General features: G+C 39.2%; 1 protein-coding gene across 6 annotated transcripts in view; it reads left to right on the top strand.

Annotated features, from left to right (window-relative positions):
* Positions 1–12,328, top strand: part of COL6A3 (collagen type VI alpha 3 chain) — a 110,016-nt gene extending 97,688 nt beyond the window's left edge. For all 6 annotated transcript variants that reach the window (XM_044304867.1, XM_044304864.1, XM_044304868.1 and 3 more), the window contains 3 exons: positions 1,624–1,674; positions 9,567–9,740; positions 11,341–12,328. In XM_044304867.1, coding sequence (XP_044160802.1) covers positions 1,624–1,674; positions 9,567–9,740; positions 11,341–11,381 — 266 coding nt within the window. In that variant the 3' untranslated portion in view covers positions 11,382–12,328. The remainder of the gene's footprint in view (positions 1–1,623; positions 1,675–9,566; positions 9,741–11,340) is intronic.
* The last annotated feature ends 7,350 nt before the right edge of the window (positions 12,329–19,678 follow it).

Below are 19,678 nucleotides of genomic sequence, written 5' to 3'. Positions count from 1 at the left end.
TTAACATGAAAAAATGTTAAAAGGTTAGTGCTTCCTAACAGAGCTGTTGTCAGCACAATAGGCAGGAACACACAGACAGTGAGCCCTAACTGGAAACCAGTCTGCTTTCCCTGCCTGCTTGCAGGGCAAGCCCTAGGTGGCAAGTCCGCAACTGGTCGACATTCCCTACTCTGCAAGGTGCAGGACTGACACACACAGAGAAGAAACTACACAAAGACATACAGAAATGAGTTGGAACCGGGCGGACAATGTAGTACCAAATCAGACAGAGAGTATTCAGAACAGTCAAGTCAAAGTCAGAACCAGACATAAAACACAGTACCAAATCACGAGACAGAGAGCTGTCAAAGGCAAGCGGAGGTCAATCCAATAAGCAATCCAAAAACACACAGAACAGAACTAGGAGCACAGCTAGGGAGTGAAAACCTATCACTGGCTATGGTATCTGGCCAGGAAGGGGTTTAAATAGAGCACCGAGTCCCAGGATCAGAACCTGATTGACCATGACTTAGCTCCATTAGTCAGAACACTAGCACAGAGGAATAGAGAAGCTGAGCAATCAACCCATTGCTAGTCTCCTCCAGCACATGCCCGCTGTGGGTAGAAACAGAACATTGCATCTTGTTGCTAAGGATGCTGTCACATCACCTGGGGGTGTGGCTTCACAGCGCATCTTTCCCAGAGCTGTCACGCCGAAGCTAGAGATCTCACCGCCAGCGCCCGGACAACTAAGTTTGTGTGAGGTGTCTTGTGTATCAGATTTGTAGTGGTAAAGCTTAGTTCACATTGCTTTTTAATTTAGCCCTCTACAGGACGTTCCATTGGGGGCATACATCTAATTGCCCAAAAAACTATATTCAGAGGATTCATCTTTGGACTCCATTGAACTTCTTTCTATTAGTTTCTGGCTTTTTCACCGAACAGAATAAAGTGGTCCATTCCTTTCAATTTGAACCAGTAAAGTGAATGTACCCATCGCAGTATATATCTAAATACCGTTTTTGGGCATTCAAATGTAGACCCTGGAGAGAAAGCCCCGTGGAGAGCTAAATGCACTGTAAACCCAATCTTCTACAGGTGCTGTATATGTGCAAGAGGCCTATACTGTATCTCCATGTGCCTCCATTGCGCCATGTTCCATCAGATGCTCTATATATGAAGGAATACAGTATATTCACATATACATTATCCAACATTGCTCTTGATAGCAACACAATGAGGCTGTACAGCTCCATGCACTGCCATACAGGCTCCATGCAAAGTGCACTGCCATAAGCATGCGTTGATTTAGTCTTCTTACCTTTAACCCATACTAATTACTTCAAAATAGGTCTAATTTCATATTGTAGCCTTCCAAAAAGCCATCATGTCTTATCATTTCCTAGGTTGCTCATGTAATAAGTTCTTTATGTTGATTTGTTCGTTTTGCTTTTTGTTTTTATTTGTTGCCATCGAGTAGGTGAAGGTAACTTTCAAGATCTACAAAATCTTTTTAAGGACCCTTCTCCAGAAAAGACATCATATATCCAAAAGTCTAATTACTGTTTGACCTTCTCTTTTTTTTTCCTATCTTGAATTAATCTACTTGGAATTCAAAAATGTTTTATATTATTATTATTTCAGCTGTTGAGAAAACCATGCAACTTCCAACGCTGGAAACTAAAGCACTTGCAGGTAATTTCAGCCGCCATCCAGGCAGGAAGGCAATGTTCAGACGCAAGAGGCCTCATCCAGAAAGAACTCAACTTTTTAAAAAGAGGACAATCATGAATTAAAGAATCAATGTTTATGGATTTTGTCTTGAAGAAAGGCATCAGTCAGTTACCACTTTAAACCTCGAGCTAATTCTCCTGATGATACATAATTGTTCTACAGGCATAACGACCACTAGATGATGCAACTTTATTGGTGTAACTCAGATATACTTGTGCTTCTTTCTTGAATTGAAAAGAATAATGATACATGAGATAGAATCAAGATAAAGAACAAAACACGCTTGAAAGGATTGTTCAGGATTGGAAAACCGGTTCTGCTATTTTTCCAGGAATGGCACCAATCTTTTATGCCATTTCTGTTATTGCATCTTTCCTTGAATAGGGATGATCTTCAATACTATACCTTTTTTCATGGGAAAAAAATCTAACTTTTTTTTTTCTAACCCTGGACAGCTCATTTAAGTATAGAAAAGGGCCATTCCAAAAAAAAAAAAAAAAAGAGTCCATGATAGGAATATTAATATAGAACACATCACATCAAGCTGATAAAAAAAAGTGCTAAGTCTTAAAATGAACAGAAAGCACTTTAAAGGGCATCTGTCAGCAGATTTGTACCTAAGAAACTGGCTGACCTGTTACATGTGCACTTGGAAACAATATGTGTTGGTCCCATATTGATATGTGCCAGCATTGCGGAGAAAATTTTAGTTTTAATGTATGCAAATTAACCTCTAGGAGCAATGGGGGAGTTGTCATTACACCTAGAGGCTCTGTTCTCTCTGCAACTGCCGCACCCTCTGCACTTTGATTGACAGGGCCAGACAGGAATGATCCCGTTTACACTGCCTGGCCCTGTCAATGAAAGTGCAGAGAGAGTGGAAAGTAGCAGAGAGAGCAGAGCCTCTAGGTGTAACGGCAATGCCTCTGTTGCTCCTATGGGCTCATTTTCCTACAGTAAAACATCATTTTTCTCAGCAATGTGAGCACATAAGAACATGCAACCAACACAGATGTCTTCAGCTGCCAAGTGCACATACAACAGGTCAGCCAGTGTCATAGGTACAAATCTGCTGACAGATGCCCTTTGATAATCCACTGGGCAATGTCAGATCAAACACATTTCAACTGTGAAATTTTCTTTTTCCTCAAAGGGTAGACCCCAACGATATAAAGCAGGGCTTGTTTGTCGTTTTAATAAATGCTTTTATTGGAATACAGACTAGAATACCATATTTAAATAAATCAACTGTGTCTTATTTTATAATGGCATAGACCATTTTTGACTACTTTTGGAAGGCTACATGAGTTAACAGTTCGGTTCTTCATATAAAGGAGTGTTTATTCCCATCCGCTCCTCTCCCCAGGAATGTATTCCAAACATATTATAGTACACATATGTTTGAGTCTGCAGCTTGTTTCTAAAATATTTCATTAAAATGATTCATGGATCTGTTTCCAGTTTTCAAATGTTATTTGGTCCCGAGCAGATGCAAACTTAATAAAAAAATACATTGAAGCACATGTGAGTGTACAATACTTGGGACACAATGAACACTATGGGAACAAATAGGCAATCATGTAGCCAACACCGCAGAAAGGCCAAGAAAGTTGGGGATGTAAATTGTGAAACAGTCTAATGATCCAGCCAAAACTGTTGTCCATTTCCCATCTGATTTTCCATACTGTTATTTTATTTTTTACTAACATTAGTTGAATTTTGGGAATAGAAACTATATTAACTTCTAAGCAAATTTCCACTACAATTTGAGAATCGATAGACACTAATGTTTTAGTGATCCATTCTAACTTTGGTATTGTTATCAAGAAAAAAGAATGGAAAGAAAACCAATAGGTAAAGTCTAAGGACACCTTTTTTTATTTTTATTTTATTAAATTGCATATAAGGAATTTTGGGCTAAAAATAATTTTTCTAATTTTTCCATTAAAACTTGGACTGTTTGACTTCGGAGACCTGCATATATTCCATTACACAGCAGGCTCCGGAAATCCATTAGCTAACAAATCCATCAGCCTGGCTATCTGATGGCTCAGTCCCCAGCCCCTCAGTGACCTCTTCTGATTGATCTAGGCTGATTTATGACCAAACATAAATGTTTGCTGTAATGTGACAATAATGAACCTAAATTAGGCAGAATGCATTTACTTTTGGTTCATCGGACTATAACAACTTTACCTAAAACAAGGTTTTAACAGATATCTCATATATAAAACAAGAGCATATGGTTGGTAAAATGGTGGTTAGCAGTGTCAGATGAGATGTGATGCTATTGGAATCCAGTAGATATCTTGTATACAAACCAATTGAAAAGTAAAGAGACATAGAGTATATAAGAAAAATTCTGATATTAGTCAAGGATACTTTTGTCTTTGACAGAGTTTTAATACTCCAAAGCATTTAGTTAACATCTGTAAGACATTATAAAATGGTTGCTATTTAACACAAATTAACAGACTAATATTTAAAATTGCAGTGGTCCCTCAAGATACAATATTAATTGGTTCCAGGACGACCATTGTATGTTGAAACCATTGTAAGTTAAGTTGAGTAATCGGTTCCAAAGCTCCAAAATATCATCCAAGATAAGAGAAAATGAAGATTTAAGAAAAATAAGGAGATAACTAGGACAGATAAAACAAGTCCTTACCTATAACAGTCAGTAATAGCTACTGACTAGCAACTAATCCAGCTATTTTACCAGAGAAGTGACCTTGATTGGTTGGATCAGAGTCTGAGGCATTGTATGTTGAGTCTAGTTTCAACTTACGATGGGTCAGAAAAGACTATTGTATGTTGAAAATATTGTATCCTGAGGCCATTGTATCTTGAGTGATCACTGTATAAAAAATAATCCTTTGTATTTTCATAAAAGGCATCTCTTAGACTCAAAAAGCTTAAAAAATTTGGTTGTGTCTTTCCTGTATCATCTGTTCAGGGAGTGCACTTTCTAGGAGCGTAGTTGAGAAGAAGCTTGGCAGGACAAATGCTTTTTCTGCATAATTTGCCTATTGAAATTGAATTGAAAATGAATGCAGCAATTGTATATTTGTGATAGGCACCAAACAACTATAGATATTTTAAAAAAGCCCCCCAAAAAAACCACAACATTGACAAACAGAGAAAAAAAATATTTTAATAGCATAAGAATTTAACCTGAATAAATGATAAAATATGCCCTTTACTTCACAAGACGTGTGAAAGGTTAACATAGAATTATTAATTCAAAGATACTTTACCTACAAAGTACTAAATAATATTTGTTTTATTGTGTTGGCCCATTCACAGACAGACATTTTGTAAACTTATATGACAAGGTATGAAGCCAATTAGAATATTTATTATTGGAGATTAAGCACTAAGGTCATATCTTTTAATATTTTAGAATAAACAGTGTTAGCCATCAGATAAACAACATTAGATGTAGAACATGTGGATGTCCCAGGGATCCTATAGTCCTGCTGTGTGTTGGGGATCCGGATCTTATCTGTTGTCATTATATGGGAACAGGTTTTGCATCTTCTGATATTATGGGGATGGGTTCCTTTTTCTGTGGTACATGGCCTTGAACTTGATCTGATCAGAATGTTCCTTAGATTTGGAGGTTGTCGGTAAGCTAGTAAGTGGGGATCTGGGAAGATTGTTTTTAGTCGTTCATCCTTACGTAGGACATAATGTAATTTTTGGGCAGTTTTCTTCAGTACCTCTAATTGTAGGTTGTAGGTCACAACCAGAGGTACGTGCTGGTTCTGTTTCTTTTCATTGTATTGGAGAAGTTGACTTCTGGGGATCTTGGTGGCTCTTGTGATCTGATCTTCAATTGAAGCAGGATGATAGCCCTGGTGTAGAAATGTCCTTTTCAGATATTGTAAATGCTCATCCCTGTCTGATAGGCTGGAGCAGATTCGGTTATATCTGACGGCTTGACTATAGATCATGGACTTTTTAATATGTTTGGGGTGGAAGCTGTCCCATTTGAGGTATGTAGGCTGATCAATAGGTTTCCGATACAGGGATGTCTGTATTGAGACGTATTGAAGTTTTATGGCAGTGTTCAGAAAGCTGACTTCTGTGTGTGAATAGTTGAGGGTCAGGTTTATGGTGGGATGGAATTTGTTGAATTGTTCATGAAATTCTATCAGTTCATGTTCAGAGTCGGTCCAGATTATTAGGATGTCATCAATGAAGAGGAAGTAGGCCAAGGGTGAAGAGATTTGCATATTGCGGTACCATTTTACTGCCCATGGCGGTCCCAGTGCACTGTAAATATATCTCCTTGTCAAAAGAGAAATAGTTAGGGGTGAGGATGATTTGGTCAGTTGTAGTACAGACTCTGAGACGATCCCATTCGCCTCCAAGTATACTCGGCAAGCAGTTAATCCATCATTGTGCGGGATATTCGAATACAAGGATTCCACATCCATGGTTGCCAAGATTGTGCCTTTAGGGAGGGGACCTATGGTTGATGGCTAACACGGTACCAGACTTTTTCCTTTCACTTTCAGAAATAACAGTAATATGCAATTTCATAATCCCATATATACTCTGCCAAACTTTCAGTCAAATATATAAAATACAACAAAACTCTGCAATATAAAAACAAAAAAACAGGTAACATAGAGAAACACAGCGTGACTGTGAATTAGTTATGTTAGTTCACTCACCAACGTTGTAGTGAATACTGAATATTTATTGCTATTGATGTCTGCTGAAAGATGAAAGTTGATACAGTATTACTATGTAAAATCCACAAATATATAATATTTTAGCTTTCTATGATTTTCACATGTTGACCATACTAGACAGGTTAAAGACACTTTATTAGAAGTCAACATAGCTACTTTTGTTATTGGGATTGTTCACAATTTCAATAACACCACTGGTTCTTCACCAGTTTCTTCGAAATATTTTCCATACAATCTCCATGACAGTTGAGCAATGATGAGCAATGTGCCTACTGAAAGGATGTTCAGACATTACAAGATGATATGGGATGGACCATTGACAAGAAAAGGAAAGTTTCCTCCAACCACAGTCTGTCTTATATTAACTTGTAATAATAGTTTGTATGGTTCTGAAATAGAGCATATGGGACGCATCTAATTGGTGCAGGGAATGGAGTCAACAATGGCATGTGTCCTGGGTGCTGAGTGCCAATGGGGTAGCCAAAAAACGACCTTGCCCTGGTTTGGGTTTTTAAATACAAAGCTAAGGTAGCAAACGGAATCTTTGCCGTGGGTAAAAAAAGCCTAGCTACGGCACTAAGTGTATTGAGCATCTCCTGACATTACGACATCTAGATTTGCAGACATATCCTCTCACATCGTAACATGAATGTTCTACAACACAGTAGAATCAGATGATAAAGAAATAACAATGTTGTCTTTATGGGCAATAAAACCATTCAGTGTGACATATACTATGATCACAGAAAAGTTCTTGGATGTTGATACCATAGAGACCTTCACTATAATTCCACCTGCCATCTATATTCTTAATTATAAAGCACATCTCATCATTCATGAATGAACAAGTTAGAATAATAAACCATGATATATGATCTTGTACCCTACAAAGGGTCCATCCTGTCTTCTCTTTTGAAGTCTAAATGCTGTTTCTAGGCATACATAAGCCTACAGCTATGAATTTCACATTAAGCTCAAGTCCATATGTTTCTTTACCCAGAATTCCACAGTGAACAACTTATGAACACAGCTGTACCCCTACTTAAGAGCTTGATTGAAGTCCTGTGGAATTATGGGTAATAGACATCTGGGTCACATTATATGCTTTCACATTACGCTGATGGTGATAGTCACTTAGCAATTCGTTCATTTTTACCCAGAATTCCCTTGGGCGAGTGGGCTGCGCACTTCTTGGCCATTGGGCAGGTTCTTATTTAGCGAGCTAAAAATATCAACCAATTGTAGGAAAGGCAGAAATAAATTACAATGATGTAAGCTGGGGCTAATCTACAAACATGTGCTTCCTATCTAAATCTGATATATTGCCAGGCGGGTCTTGACATCTACTGGAACAGGTCCAACCAGTGTTTATTGTATTATCTAGAGATCTTAAGGTCTCTGTGAGAAACTATAGTCTTTTTTTTTTTTTTTTTTTTTGTGTTCAAAGGATCAGTAAGGCTTGTTACTTTTTAATTTGAAGCCAGCACATGTCGTACTATAATAAAAGGTCTAGTAGAGCAAAGGCATTTTTTTTTAAAAGTGACTGGAATTGTAGATTTTTCTAACTAATGCCAGGAATGCAAGTGTTAAGTTAATGTAATGCTTCCAAGCCTTTTTAATCATTGTGGAACGGCTGCCATTTTCTGAAATGCTTCATTATTCGCTCTTGTTGGCAAATCTTCAGGATAGACAAGAGTGCAACAAGATACATATTCCAAAATACTGGTATACACTATGCCTTGCAAAATAGTCAATAATTTACTAAAGTGCAGTGATAAGCGGCAGGGGCAATATTCGAATTTGCGATAAAAATTTGTCATATGAAAATTCAACACTACTCCTAGATTCAAAGATATTGCAGCCTTCTCATTGGCCTACAAGCAAGAAGCAGTGAGGGATCATGGATACTGCTAAAAAAATATCTAGAATATTCGCAATTACGAAGGTATAGCACTATATTCTAGATATTCGCGAATTCTCGAAGTGCCAATATTCACGATAAAAATTTGCAATTAGAATATTTGCAATGAACACTTCTAAAGTGCTCTTAATTTTCAGTGTCAAAATCAAGTATTGTCCTGGCGGACACTATAGATATTCCTTGGAATGGCTCTTTCTTATGGTGTTAGTAAAGCTGCATTTTAAAGTTGTAATAACAATGTATTACTTAAATGGGTTGTGCAAGATTAAGAAAAAGTGGGGCACAAGTAGGTACTAATGTAAAATACCAATATAAGCATGACTTAATTGTTAAAATGCCTACTACTCTAGTACAACCATTCCTGTTCTCCTTCCTGGTCTTTGTTTACAGAGCTGCAATGTTTACATCACATTGACTGCTGCAGCCAATCACTGGCCTGGAAGGTAGACTGTTGTGGCTAGTGATTGGCTGCCACGTGTTATTGAAGTGACATCATTGTACAGCCCTGTAAACAAACACCAGTGGGGCGGACTGGACCAGTGGGCAATTTAACAGGTAAGTAATCCTTAGTTTGTAACTGTATGCCTGCCCCTAACTGTTCTTCAATTTTATTAATCTCGGAAAAAGCCTTTAAAGGGAACCTGTCATGTGGATATTTGATTATAATCTAACTAATTATATACAATCATTAACTACTAAAAAGTGCCTTAGATGTATTCACTTACTGGTGTGACAGATGGTTACCTCATAATATACACACAAAGATGCCGCATGCTAATGAGCTGATTGGAGTCCGGCGTGATGTTATTGAGTCCAGCGTATATTTAATTCAGAGCTATAGCCACTCCCCGCCCACCTGCTGATTCCTATGGAAACAAACTGTCATTCAGCAGCAGGTAGGCGGGGAGAGTCAGGAGCTCATGAATATTCATGACTCATCATTATCAGCTGGAGCTTTTCAATACAAGATGTTGGCAGATTGACTGGGTCAATTAAAGAAAGTGACCCAGCATTTTGCTAAGATAATCAGTCACTTATTTATGTTGCCCTTAGTTAGGACACCATAAAACTGGTGACAGGTTCCCTTTAAGTTTCTAGGCTACTGATTTACTTCCTTTGTGTAATGTTATATGTTCTCCTTTAATTATCATCTTTGTGACTCCCTTCTGCGTTTTTACCTACTTAAGATGTCTTCTCGTATTAAACAAAATTGTCCTTGTTTTTTCTAGTGGGACCTGAGGCTTGTAAACTGCCGAAGGAAAAGGGAACTTGTCAACAGTATGTACTGAATTGGCACTACGACTCGGAAACCAAGAGCTGTGCACGTTTCTGGTACGGAGGCTGTGGAGGAAATGAGAACAGGTTCAAAACACAGAAAGAATGTGAAAAGATTTGTATTTCAGGTGAGTAATGGTCTTAGATAACTTTGTACCCAGCTCTGGAGTGTCCCGTGAGAAATATGATATTTACTAAAATGCTGCTTTACTTTAGATACTTTGGATTCTTCCTAAACCTGTCCGATCTCCCATGGCTATTATCTTTGACCTTTTTATTAACAAAGGGCATGGGTGACAGTGGAGATTGATGCATAAGTCAGTCTATTTTATAGTTATAGGTAACTCTGCAGCTGTTGTTGGGTTTGACACAGAGACCCTGTGTATCTAATAATGCAAATAGCAATCCAGCCAGCACTCGATCCTTAGTACACGCTGCAGAGGGAAGGAGCAGACTCCACGTATGCAGTAAAAGATCCCAGCAGCTGTGTCTCGTATTGGAGAAAATCTGCTTTATTTCACATTTTATAAGTTACATCCAATAGACCTGGACGCGTATCGGTAATCTGCCTTTCTCACCCGTTGAGAAAGGCAGATTGCCGAAACCCATCCTGGTCTATTGGATGTGACTTATCGAATGTGAAATAAAGCAGATTTTCTTCAATACGAGACACAGCTGCTCGGGTCTTTTACTATCTAATAATGCAGTCATTCGCTTTACCATTCTCCCCTACTATTTTCTAAGGTAGATTTGGTAGGTTAGCAAGAAGTAGAGGAGATATGGAAAGAGGTATGATTGCATGATTATATTATACAGGACCAGACACAAAACTATAGTCTTATTTTATTGAAGACTATTTGATATTGCTCAGATATTGGATTCATAGGTCAGATTCATGTATTCATTGCTTTGAAGTGTTAGGATTCATGTGGCAAGATGGTGGGAACTTGCCAATCGGCATCTGGTACAATAAATGGTGTTTTGGAATGTTTATATGGTCCATAGTTGTAATGTAAGTTGATCATCTCCCCACACATGTCATTATGATTAATAAATTGTGGTCAATGCTCAATGGAGCGTTAGTGTCTGTGATTGAAGAACGCTATCAAAAAATGTATCAATGAATTAGTCATCATGTGACTTTTAAACCCCACCCACTTTTTTAGACACACTCATATGTATCGGAAAAAGTGGTGCAGGGACTTTATAAATATGGCATTTGGCATGAAAATCTATTATAATGTATAGTTAAAGATAAACTCCCACAAAACATTTTACTCTCTGGACTGTTAGAAAGGTGCATGATAGGAATAGTAGTGAAGGTAATCTTCTTACCAGTAACTATACTCATGAGTTGTCTACTCCCTTCTGGTTCTTAGCTATGTCATGTGACTGGCACTTTGACTCTCCCGCTAATACAGTGTCTCATGTGTGGACAGGAAGTCATTTTCTTTATTTATTGCTATCGCAGCCTCTCTGTGAGTCTCCTGAAGAACTGACTTCCTGCCCACACCTAAGGTGCTGTGTTAGTTGGAGAGTCAGAGTGTCCGTCACAAATACATTCATGGGTAAAAACAAATTACCATTGCTACGTTGTACATCATGTAATTTCACGGCCCAGAGAATAAAAAATGTTGTGGAAGTGACTCTGTAATTCACAATGATAAAAATATACGTATGGTCATGGCAGACCAATTAACTACGTTTTCTATTTTCTTTCATTTACAGCCTCCCTGAATCCCGCTGTAGTCTCTGCAATTGGAACATAAAGGTCCTGGAGTCGTACCTCTCCAGAGGAGACAGCCCAGGATGCACTGCCCCTCTTCTCACCCTATGCCCCTTACCAGCTCACCCTCTCATAGGGTGAGGGAGGTTTTAGAAGTTTTATCAAAATGGTGCTAATTCATCTGTGGACACGGAGAAGACTGTGCTGGGAGTATTAACCCTTTCAGTGCTTTAGCTAGCTAGCATCGCAAGCCTCTCCATCATGTCATGTGGAGCAGTGGAGCTGTGCTGGTATCTGAGGCACTGAAAGGGTTCGCTGGTACTCTGGTCTTCCGTCAGACAGCAGTCTTGTCAGGTTTTTTATGTCAAAGCCCCAAAAGTAGAGTCTAACCCAAAGATATCCTGCCCTTCTATATAACACCTGCTTCTTCCAACTACCTCCCTTCTAGTCTCTCCACTATCCCTTAAACTTGCAACCCAATTTCCACCATATATTTTACTTTCAAACCAAGTGCCTTCTTTTAATGAACTGTGAGTCCTTGTTGCCATTACAAGAAGAAGTATCGTTGGTAATGTAAGCAATTAAAGTCGCAAGTTCCTATCTTTATAGCACGGCACTGGCAACTATTTGGCACCATAATTCCAGGACTGCATGTCCCTTTGAAAGTGCCGGGTGTTACCCCTCTCTACGTCAGCGTGGGCTTATAAATATTGCAGAGCAGTACTCTATAGGTCCTTCTGGCCTCATAGGGAATAAAAGCTTTAGGTTTTACCACTTGAGATATACATAATGTAGCTGCAGTCATTGCAGACTATGCAAAGGTATACATTTATTTTGGGTGGATCTATTTTTGTTATTTGTAATTTTACACTTTGGGGTAGGGAAATAATTTGCTATAAATTTTGAAATTGAGATTATTCTTGTCTGTTTTTATTATTTTTTTAAAGAAGGGAGATACAAAGACTGAATAAAGAATGAAGAGGTGTTTAATCCGGTGTGTGTGTTTTTTTTTTTTAACAATTTCGCAAAGGTTAACAAAATTGTCCTTTCTCTGTGTTGGCTGCTATCTCTGCGCAGTGATTGGGAACGACCATTCATATAGTCCATCATTGCCCACTAGATAGCTACATTCAGATGTAGCCATCATTGGGGCTGTAAGGGGATGGACAATCGTTATTACAATCTTCATCCTCTTAGAGTTTCATTGTTTGTCAGCATCACATCCTTGTTGACATAAGACAATGTGTTTCCGACAAACTCATTTGCTCCTTTCTTGGGTGATTGGTGGCACATCTACATGGACCAATCATTAGGAACAAGCAGTCGGTTCTGAACATTCATTGCAGATAATTAGCCCAATACACTGCCTGTGTAAATGAGTTTTTAGGAAGGAATAACACATGTTTTGAATGCAGTTTTTGATGAATTTTTTGAGCCAAAGCCAGAAGAGAATTCTAAAGGAATGAGGAACACAAAGGTAGAACATGTACTTCTTCCTGCTGGACCCACTTCTGCCTGTTGCGAAAACAAATGCAACAAAAAATGACCTCAAACTGCATGATTGTTTCCTGATATCTACCCATCTACTCATGCACACATGGCCATATTTCAGCTGCATACAACCGTCACATAGTTTACATCCTGATATCTCATACTTGGCGCTAAAGTTATGGCTATTATAAATGCAAGTGAATGAGCCAATCCATTGTTAATTTTTACCCAATGGAACACATCTGAAATGACCCTAAAGTGTATATCTGCCTTAAAGGGGTTTTCTAAAATATACATTTATGGCATCAAACAGATAAGCCAAAAACCTGACTGGTGGAGGTTTTAACCACTGTGACGCTCATAAGGGTTGTTTAACAGCAGTGCAGATTTGGATACTTTTTTCAGCCAAATCCTTCCATTATATTTCCCTCTCACTTTGACGCCACTTCTGCCTCTGGTTAAAAAAAAAAAAAAAACAACTGCTGTGTTTTTTTAAAAAAATACTATGAAACCCGTTTAAGAATTAGAATAACCAGTCCATATCTCCCAAGTAAGCATGTTCAATTGGCATGTTAGGCCATAAATTATATAGTAGAAAAAAAACTTGAATATATGAACCACACAAAAAAAGTTATCCAAAAGAAAAGAGACTCAATGCACTGAAATAATATCTACTAATGCTGAATCATTTATGAACCATTACAATTTTTGGGAATTAATATTTAACATAAAATTTAATTATAGGATCTTCATTGCAATCAAAGAGAACCAAATATAACACTGAAGAAAACCAAAATAATTGTACACATAAAGATATACTTCTATTTATTTAAATATTTAGAAAAAGCTTCAGCACAATCCAACATTAGGGTTTTCCAGGATTTTAATATTGATGGCTTATCTTTAGGGAGGTCCAACTCCCGGCAACCCTGCTCCAGTGAGCACTGTGGCCTCCTCCTAGGCCAGTGACGTTACCTTCATCGGTCACATGGCCTAAACGCAGTTCAGTCCTATTTAAGAGAAGGGGATGAGCTGCAATAACAACCTATCCAATGGGCAGTGCTGTGCTTGGTAAGCTGCTAGGAGGCTGTGGCACTCACTGGAGCACTCCTCAAACAGCTGGTTGTTGGGGGTCCCAGATGTCAAACCCCTGATTTTGATGACCTATTCTGATATGAAACGGAATCCACGGGCATGGAACTATCAACAATGGAATGAAGCACTGGTGAACAGGTAAGTGTCTTTCTATTTTTATATTAAATACATTCTGGGCCTTAGTTGATGTTATCATGGGGGTTGGACAACCCCTTAAATGTCCTCGACAGAAGAAATGTATAAACCATTGCTATAAATAAATGCTTTTTTTACCTTGAGAAACTATTATTTTTACCAAAGATCATTCTCCCCTTTGACTTGAAGTATTTATGTCACATTTCTTCCTGTTGAGCTGCTTAAACTCATGGTTGTTGGTTTGCTTCACTGGATGAACATAAACGTCACCCATGCCTTAGGTTCTGACTCATTTCTATTAGATGATTATCAGGATTTAAGGATGTGCCTAATTTAGGATTGCATCTTGTCTTAAATTAGGCGCGTCCTCCAACAGTGCAGGAGATTTTAAAGACCAGTGTAAAACGCCATTCTTTGATAAATCTTGTTCTGTTTTTCTTCTTATATTGTTCAGTTTTTCTCCTTGAGCCATTTTTAGTAGACAGATTTACAGTTGTTAAATTGCTCCAAGAGCCACCTTCTGTGGTGATGTAGCTCATAAGTTCTCTGTCATAATCCCATGGCAGAAAACAGCCCAGAATAATGGAAATACCATACACAAATGAGTAGGGCTTATGGGGGAAAGCCTTTCTTTGTGCCCTTACTAATCCTGGCTAATGTTCCTGGCTCTCCTCCACCGACTGTTCAGACAGTCTGTGTGTAATGCTGAGGAGAGGTGGACATTAGATTAAAGATATCCACCTTCCACCAATACATTTGAAACAGCATTACATATCAACAGCAGTGGAGTGAAGAGTGTGTGTCCCAGCATGTACAGTGGGATGCGAAAGTTTGGGCAACCTTGTTAATCGTCATGATTTTCCTGTATAAATCGTTGGTTGTTACGATAAAAAATGTCAGTTAAATATATCATATAGGAGACACACACAGTGATATTTGAGAAGTGAAATGAAGTTTATTGGATTTACAGAAAGTGTGCTATAATTGTTTAAACAAAATTAGGCAGGTGCATAAATTTGGGCACCACAAAAAAGAAATGAAATCAATATTTAGTAGATCCTCCTTTTGCAGAAATTACAGCCTCTAAACGCTTCCTGTAAGTTCCAATGAGAGTCTGGATTCTGGTTGAAGGTATTTTGGACCATTCCTCTTTACAAAACATCTTTAGTTCATTCAGGTTTGATGGCTTCCGAGCATGGACAGCTCTCTTTAAGTCACACCACAGATTTTCAATTCTATTCAGGTCTGTGGACTGAGATGGCCATTCCAGAACGTTGTACATGTTCCATAAATGCCTTAGTGGAGTTTGAGCAGTGTTTAGGGTCATTGTCTTGTTGAAAGATCCTCCCCGGCGCAGCTTCAGATTTGTCACTGATTCCTGGACATTGGTCTCCAGAATCTGCTGATACTAAGTGGAATCCATGCGTCCCTCAACTTTGACAAGATTCTTAGTCCCTGCACTGGCCACACAGCCCCACAGCATGATGGAACCACCACCATATTTTACTGTAGGTAGCAGGTGTTTTTCTTGGAATGCTGTGTTCTTCTTCCTCCATGCATAACGCCCCTTGTTATGGCCAAATAACTCAATTTTAGTTTCATCAGTCCACAGCACCTTATTCCAAAATGAAGCTGGCTTGTCCAAATGTGCTTTAGCCCACCTCAAGCGGCACTTTTTGTGCTGTGGGCGGAGAAAAGGCTTCCTCTGCATCACTCTCGCATACAGCATCTCCTTGTGTAAAGTGTGCCGAGTGGTTGAACGATGCACAGTGACTCCATCTGCAGCAAGATGATGTTGTAGGTCTTTGGTGCTGGTCTGTGGGTTGACTCTGACTGTTCTCACCATTCGTCGCTTCTGTCTATCCGAGATTTTTCTTGGTCTGCCACTTCGAGCCTTAACTTGAACTGAGCCTGTGGTCTTCCATTTCCTCAATATGTTCCTAACTGTGGAAACAGACAGCTGAAATCTCTGAGACAGCTTTCTGTGTCCTTCCCCTAAACCATGATGGTGAACAATCTGTGTCTTCAGGTCATTTGAGAGTTGTTTTGAGACCCCCATGTTGCTACTCTTCAGAGAAAATTAAAGAGGAGGGAAACTTACAATTGACCCCCTTAAATACTCTTTCTCATAATTGGATTCACCTGTGTATGTAGGTCAGGGGTCTCTGAGCTTGCCAAGCCAATTTGAGTTCCAATAATTTGTTTTAAAGGTTTTGGAATCAATAAAATAACAACAGTGCCAAAATTTATGCACCTGCCTAATTTTGTTTAAACAATTATAGCACACTTTCTGTAAATCCAATAAACTTAATTTCACTTCTCAAATATCACTGTGTGTGTCTCCTATATGATAGATTTAACTGACATTTTTTTATCGTGACAACCAACGATTTATACAGGAAAGAAAATCATGACGATTAACAAGGTTGCCCAAACTTTCGCATCTCACTGTATATATGTCTGTTTGAATGTATGTATATTGTGTATGTATATACATTTACTATGCAAGTATTGTCATGAAACCACCACCATCATCACTACAAAATCTGCCATGTTCTTGTGCCTGAGACATAGTCTGAAAGAGGTTACTATGTTGGAATATCACTTTTATTCCTTTCTGAACCTTCCCAATTAAAGTAATTTTCAACTCAGCCGGTGTCAGACTAGGGTACTTAGGGCCCACAAGTGTAACTGATTCTGGGGGCCCACCTTAGGGCTCCTTCACACCAACTAATTTGTTTTCCATGTCTCTATCATTCACTTCACTTCAACGGGGCTACCAAAAATAAATAAATAAATGACTTTGTGTGCATTCCGTGTCTGTATGTCCTCATGGCCAGTCTGCAAAATGATAGAACATGTCCTATTATTGTCGACATTACAGACAAGGATAGGACTGGTCTATTAGAGGCCGGCTGTTCTGTTCCGCATAATGTGGAACGCACAAACCCGGTATCCATGTTTTGCAAATCTGCAATTTGCAGACTGCAAAATATCCAATGGTCGTGTTCATGAGCACTTACAGTGATAACAGAAATATTAAAGATGAAGTATGATGGCAGAAATTTACAGCAAAATGCACAAGCATACTGTACATGTGGCAGAATTTACACATATATGGATATCCTGCACTTGTCATTCAGAAACACAAGACACATGCAGCGCACACCAATCACTCATTGGACACATGTGGCACACAAGAAACTTATACATGGCTCACATGCCATGATGCATATGTCACATGCTGCACATACAGCACTGATACATAGAACATACATAGCACACACCAATCACACATAGGAAACATGCAATGCACACACCAAGACATTTATGCCTAATCCTTTTAAGTGTAGCACACTTAAAGGGGTTAAAGGACTTGTCTCACTTCAGCAATTGGCATTTATCATGTACAGAAAGTTAATACAAGGCACTTACTAATGTATTGTGATTGTCCATATTGCCTCCTTTCCATCACATTATACACAGCACGTATCTGTGGTTATTAGCACCGTGTAATCCAGCATCGGTGGCCGTGCTTGCACACTATAGGTAAAGGTGTTGGCCTATGCGCACTTCCAGCCTTCCCCTATAGCGTGTAAGCTTGGCCACCACTGCTGGATTACATGGTGGTAATAACCACGGATACGTGCTGTGTATAATGTGATGGAAAGGAGGCAATATGGACAATCACAATACATTAGTAAGTGCCTTGTATTAACTGCATGATAAATGCCATTTACTGAAGTGAGACAAAGCCTTTAACCCCTTTAAGCATAAATGTCTGGCATGAATATTGTACATAATCTACATTATAATTGAAAGGGCCATCCTACCATAATGACCTATTGCCTATCTACAGGATAGGTGATAAATATCAGATTGCTGGGGTCTGACTGCTGGAACACCCACTGATCATAAAAAAAAGGCGTCCTGAGACATTCAATTACATTACTGACAATCTATGTACACAAGGGTCTCAAGACCACGTTCCCTTGATCATTGGGGTCCCAGCAGTCAGACCCCCATCAATCAGACACTTATCCGCTGTCGTGTCATAGCTGTTAGACCTTTTCACATCCCCTATCTTTAAAGGTTTTCTTTGGGTGTAAAAAAAATAATAATAAAAAAATAAAAAATCTGGCCCAAAATATGTGTCAAACCAAAATAGAGATGCTCGTCTGTTAAAGGGCCTGTGTCAACTTTTCTAGGTATCCTCTATCCACAGGATCGGGGATAACTAAGTGATACCTGGGGGTCTGAACACTGGAGCCCCACTGATCCTCCTTCTTGATTGAGTGGCAGGTCGAGCATATGCCCTGCCTCTCCATCCATTCTCTATGGGCTCACTGGAGATGGCAGAGTACAGCGCTGGCTAATTTCAGTGGTCCCAAAGAGAATAAATGGAGAAGCAGGGGATATATGTGGCCTGCCACACCATCAAAAAGGGGGGGGGGGATCGCAGAATCGGACCCCATTAATCATATAGTTATGCCATATGTTGTGGAGAGGATAACTTGAAAACCTGGACAAACCCTTTAAAACCTCCACCACTCCACCACCAGTATTTCTTTACATGGCAGCAGTGATGCCTGTAAATACGGAATATCATCACTACCGCCATGTAAACCATACGTGTCAATACTGGAGAATGTGATGCAGAATTTTTCATTCATAAGTCCAACCACCTTTGCAGGTCATAACCTTTAACAAAGCCAAAGCAAAGGTGCTAGAAGAGCAACGTGAGAAAAGGCCACAAACGGAGGGTCATAAATGAAACAGAGGCATTAGGGTCACCTGAGGCCGGGTAATAGTGGGGATCCTGGAGCAGGGGTAACTGGAGAAGAGGCAATATTAGTAGTGCATTTAAAGTAGGGGAATCTGGAGCTAGGGCATTTACCCCTTTAAAAAGTTGACGGCGAAACGTGCATCGGGGTACGGTCTGGCGGTGGTGTGGTCTACATTTGGGTTAGTATGCTGTGTATTATGCTAACTTTACATGGTGTTGATGTATGGCATGGTGCCATGTTGTGTCCGTGTAGGTCTAAGTGTCAGTAATGCTGGTACTGTGAGCTTGGTATATTGTGGTCAGAGTAACACCCTTTACATGCACTGATTATACTACCCTTGGATATATATCCTTGCACTTGCACTTTATATGGATGAACTGAAATTACCATACACCTAAAGCCTATGAGATTTTAAATGTTTTTAATTATGTGAAGCCAGATTTTTGTAATTTTGAAATATTTAATAAAAATGATGATTATTTGAAAGTATATCCAGTGGTGGAGTTACAGTTTATGAAAATTTTGATCCATATATTTTTGAGTATTGGTTCCAATAATTTTGATATTGGGTCGTTGATACATTGAAAGGGAAATATTTATTGGTTATTTATGGGGGTGCACCTAAAGCAGAGGCATTTGGGTCGCCTGAGGCAGGGTAATAGTGGTGATCCTGGAGCTGAGGTATTAGGGGGGCAACTGGAGAAGAGTCAATATTAGGGGTGCATTTTGAGTGGGGGCAGTGGGGGGCATCTGGAACTGTGACACTAATGGGGGTGCACCTAAAGCAGAGGCATTGGGGGGACCTAGGGCAGAATCCCCCCAATGCCACTCT

This window comes from Bufo gargarizans, chromosome 8 (genome assembly GCF_014858855.1).
Source record: "Bufo gargarizans isolate SCDJY-AF-19 chromosome 8, ASM1485885v1, whole genome shotgun sequence".
In the NCBI taxonomy this organism is placed as follows: Eukaryota; Metazoa; Chordata; class Amphibia; order Anura; family Bufonidae; genus Bufo; species Bufo gargarizans.
The sequence above is the reverse complement of the archived record's forward strand: the minus strand, read 5'-3'. Positions and strand labels throughout refer to the sequence as shown.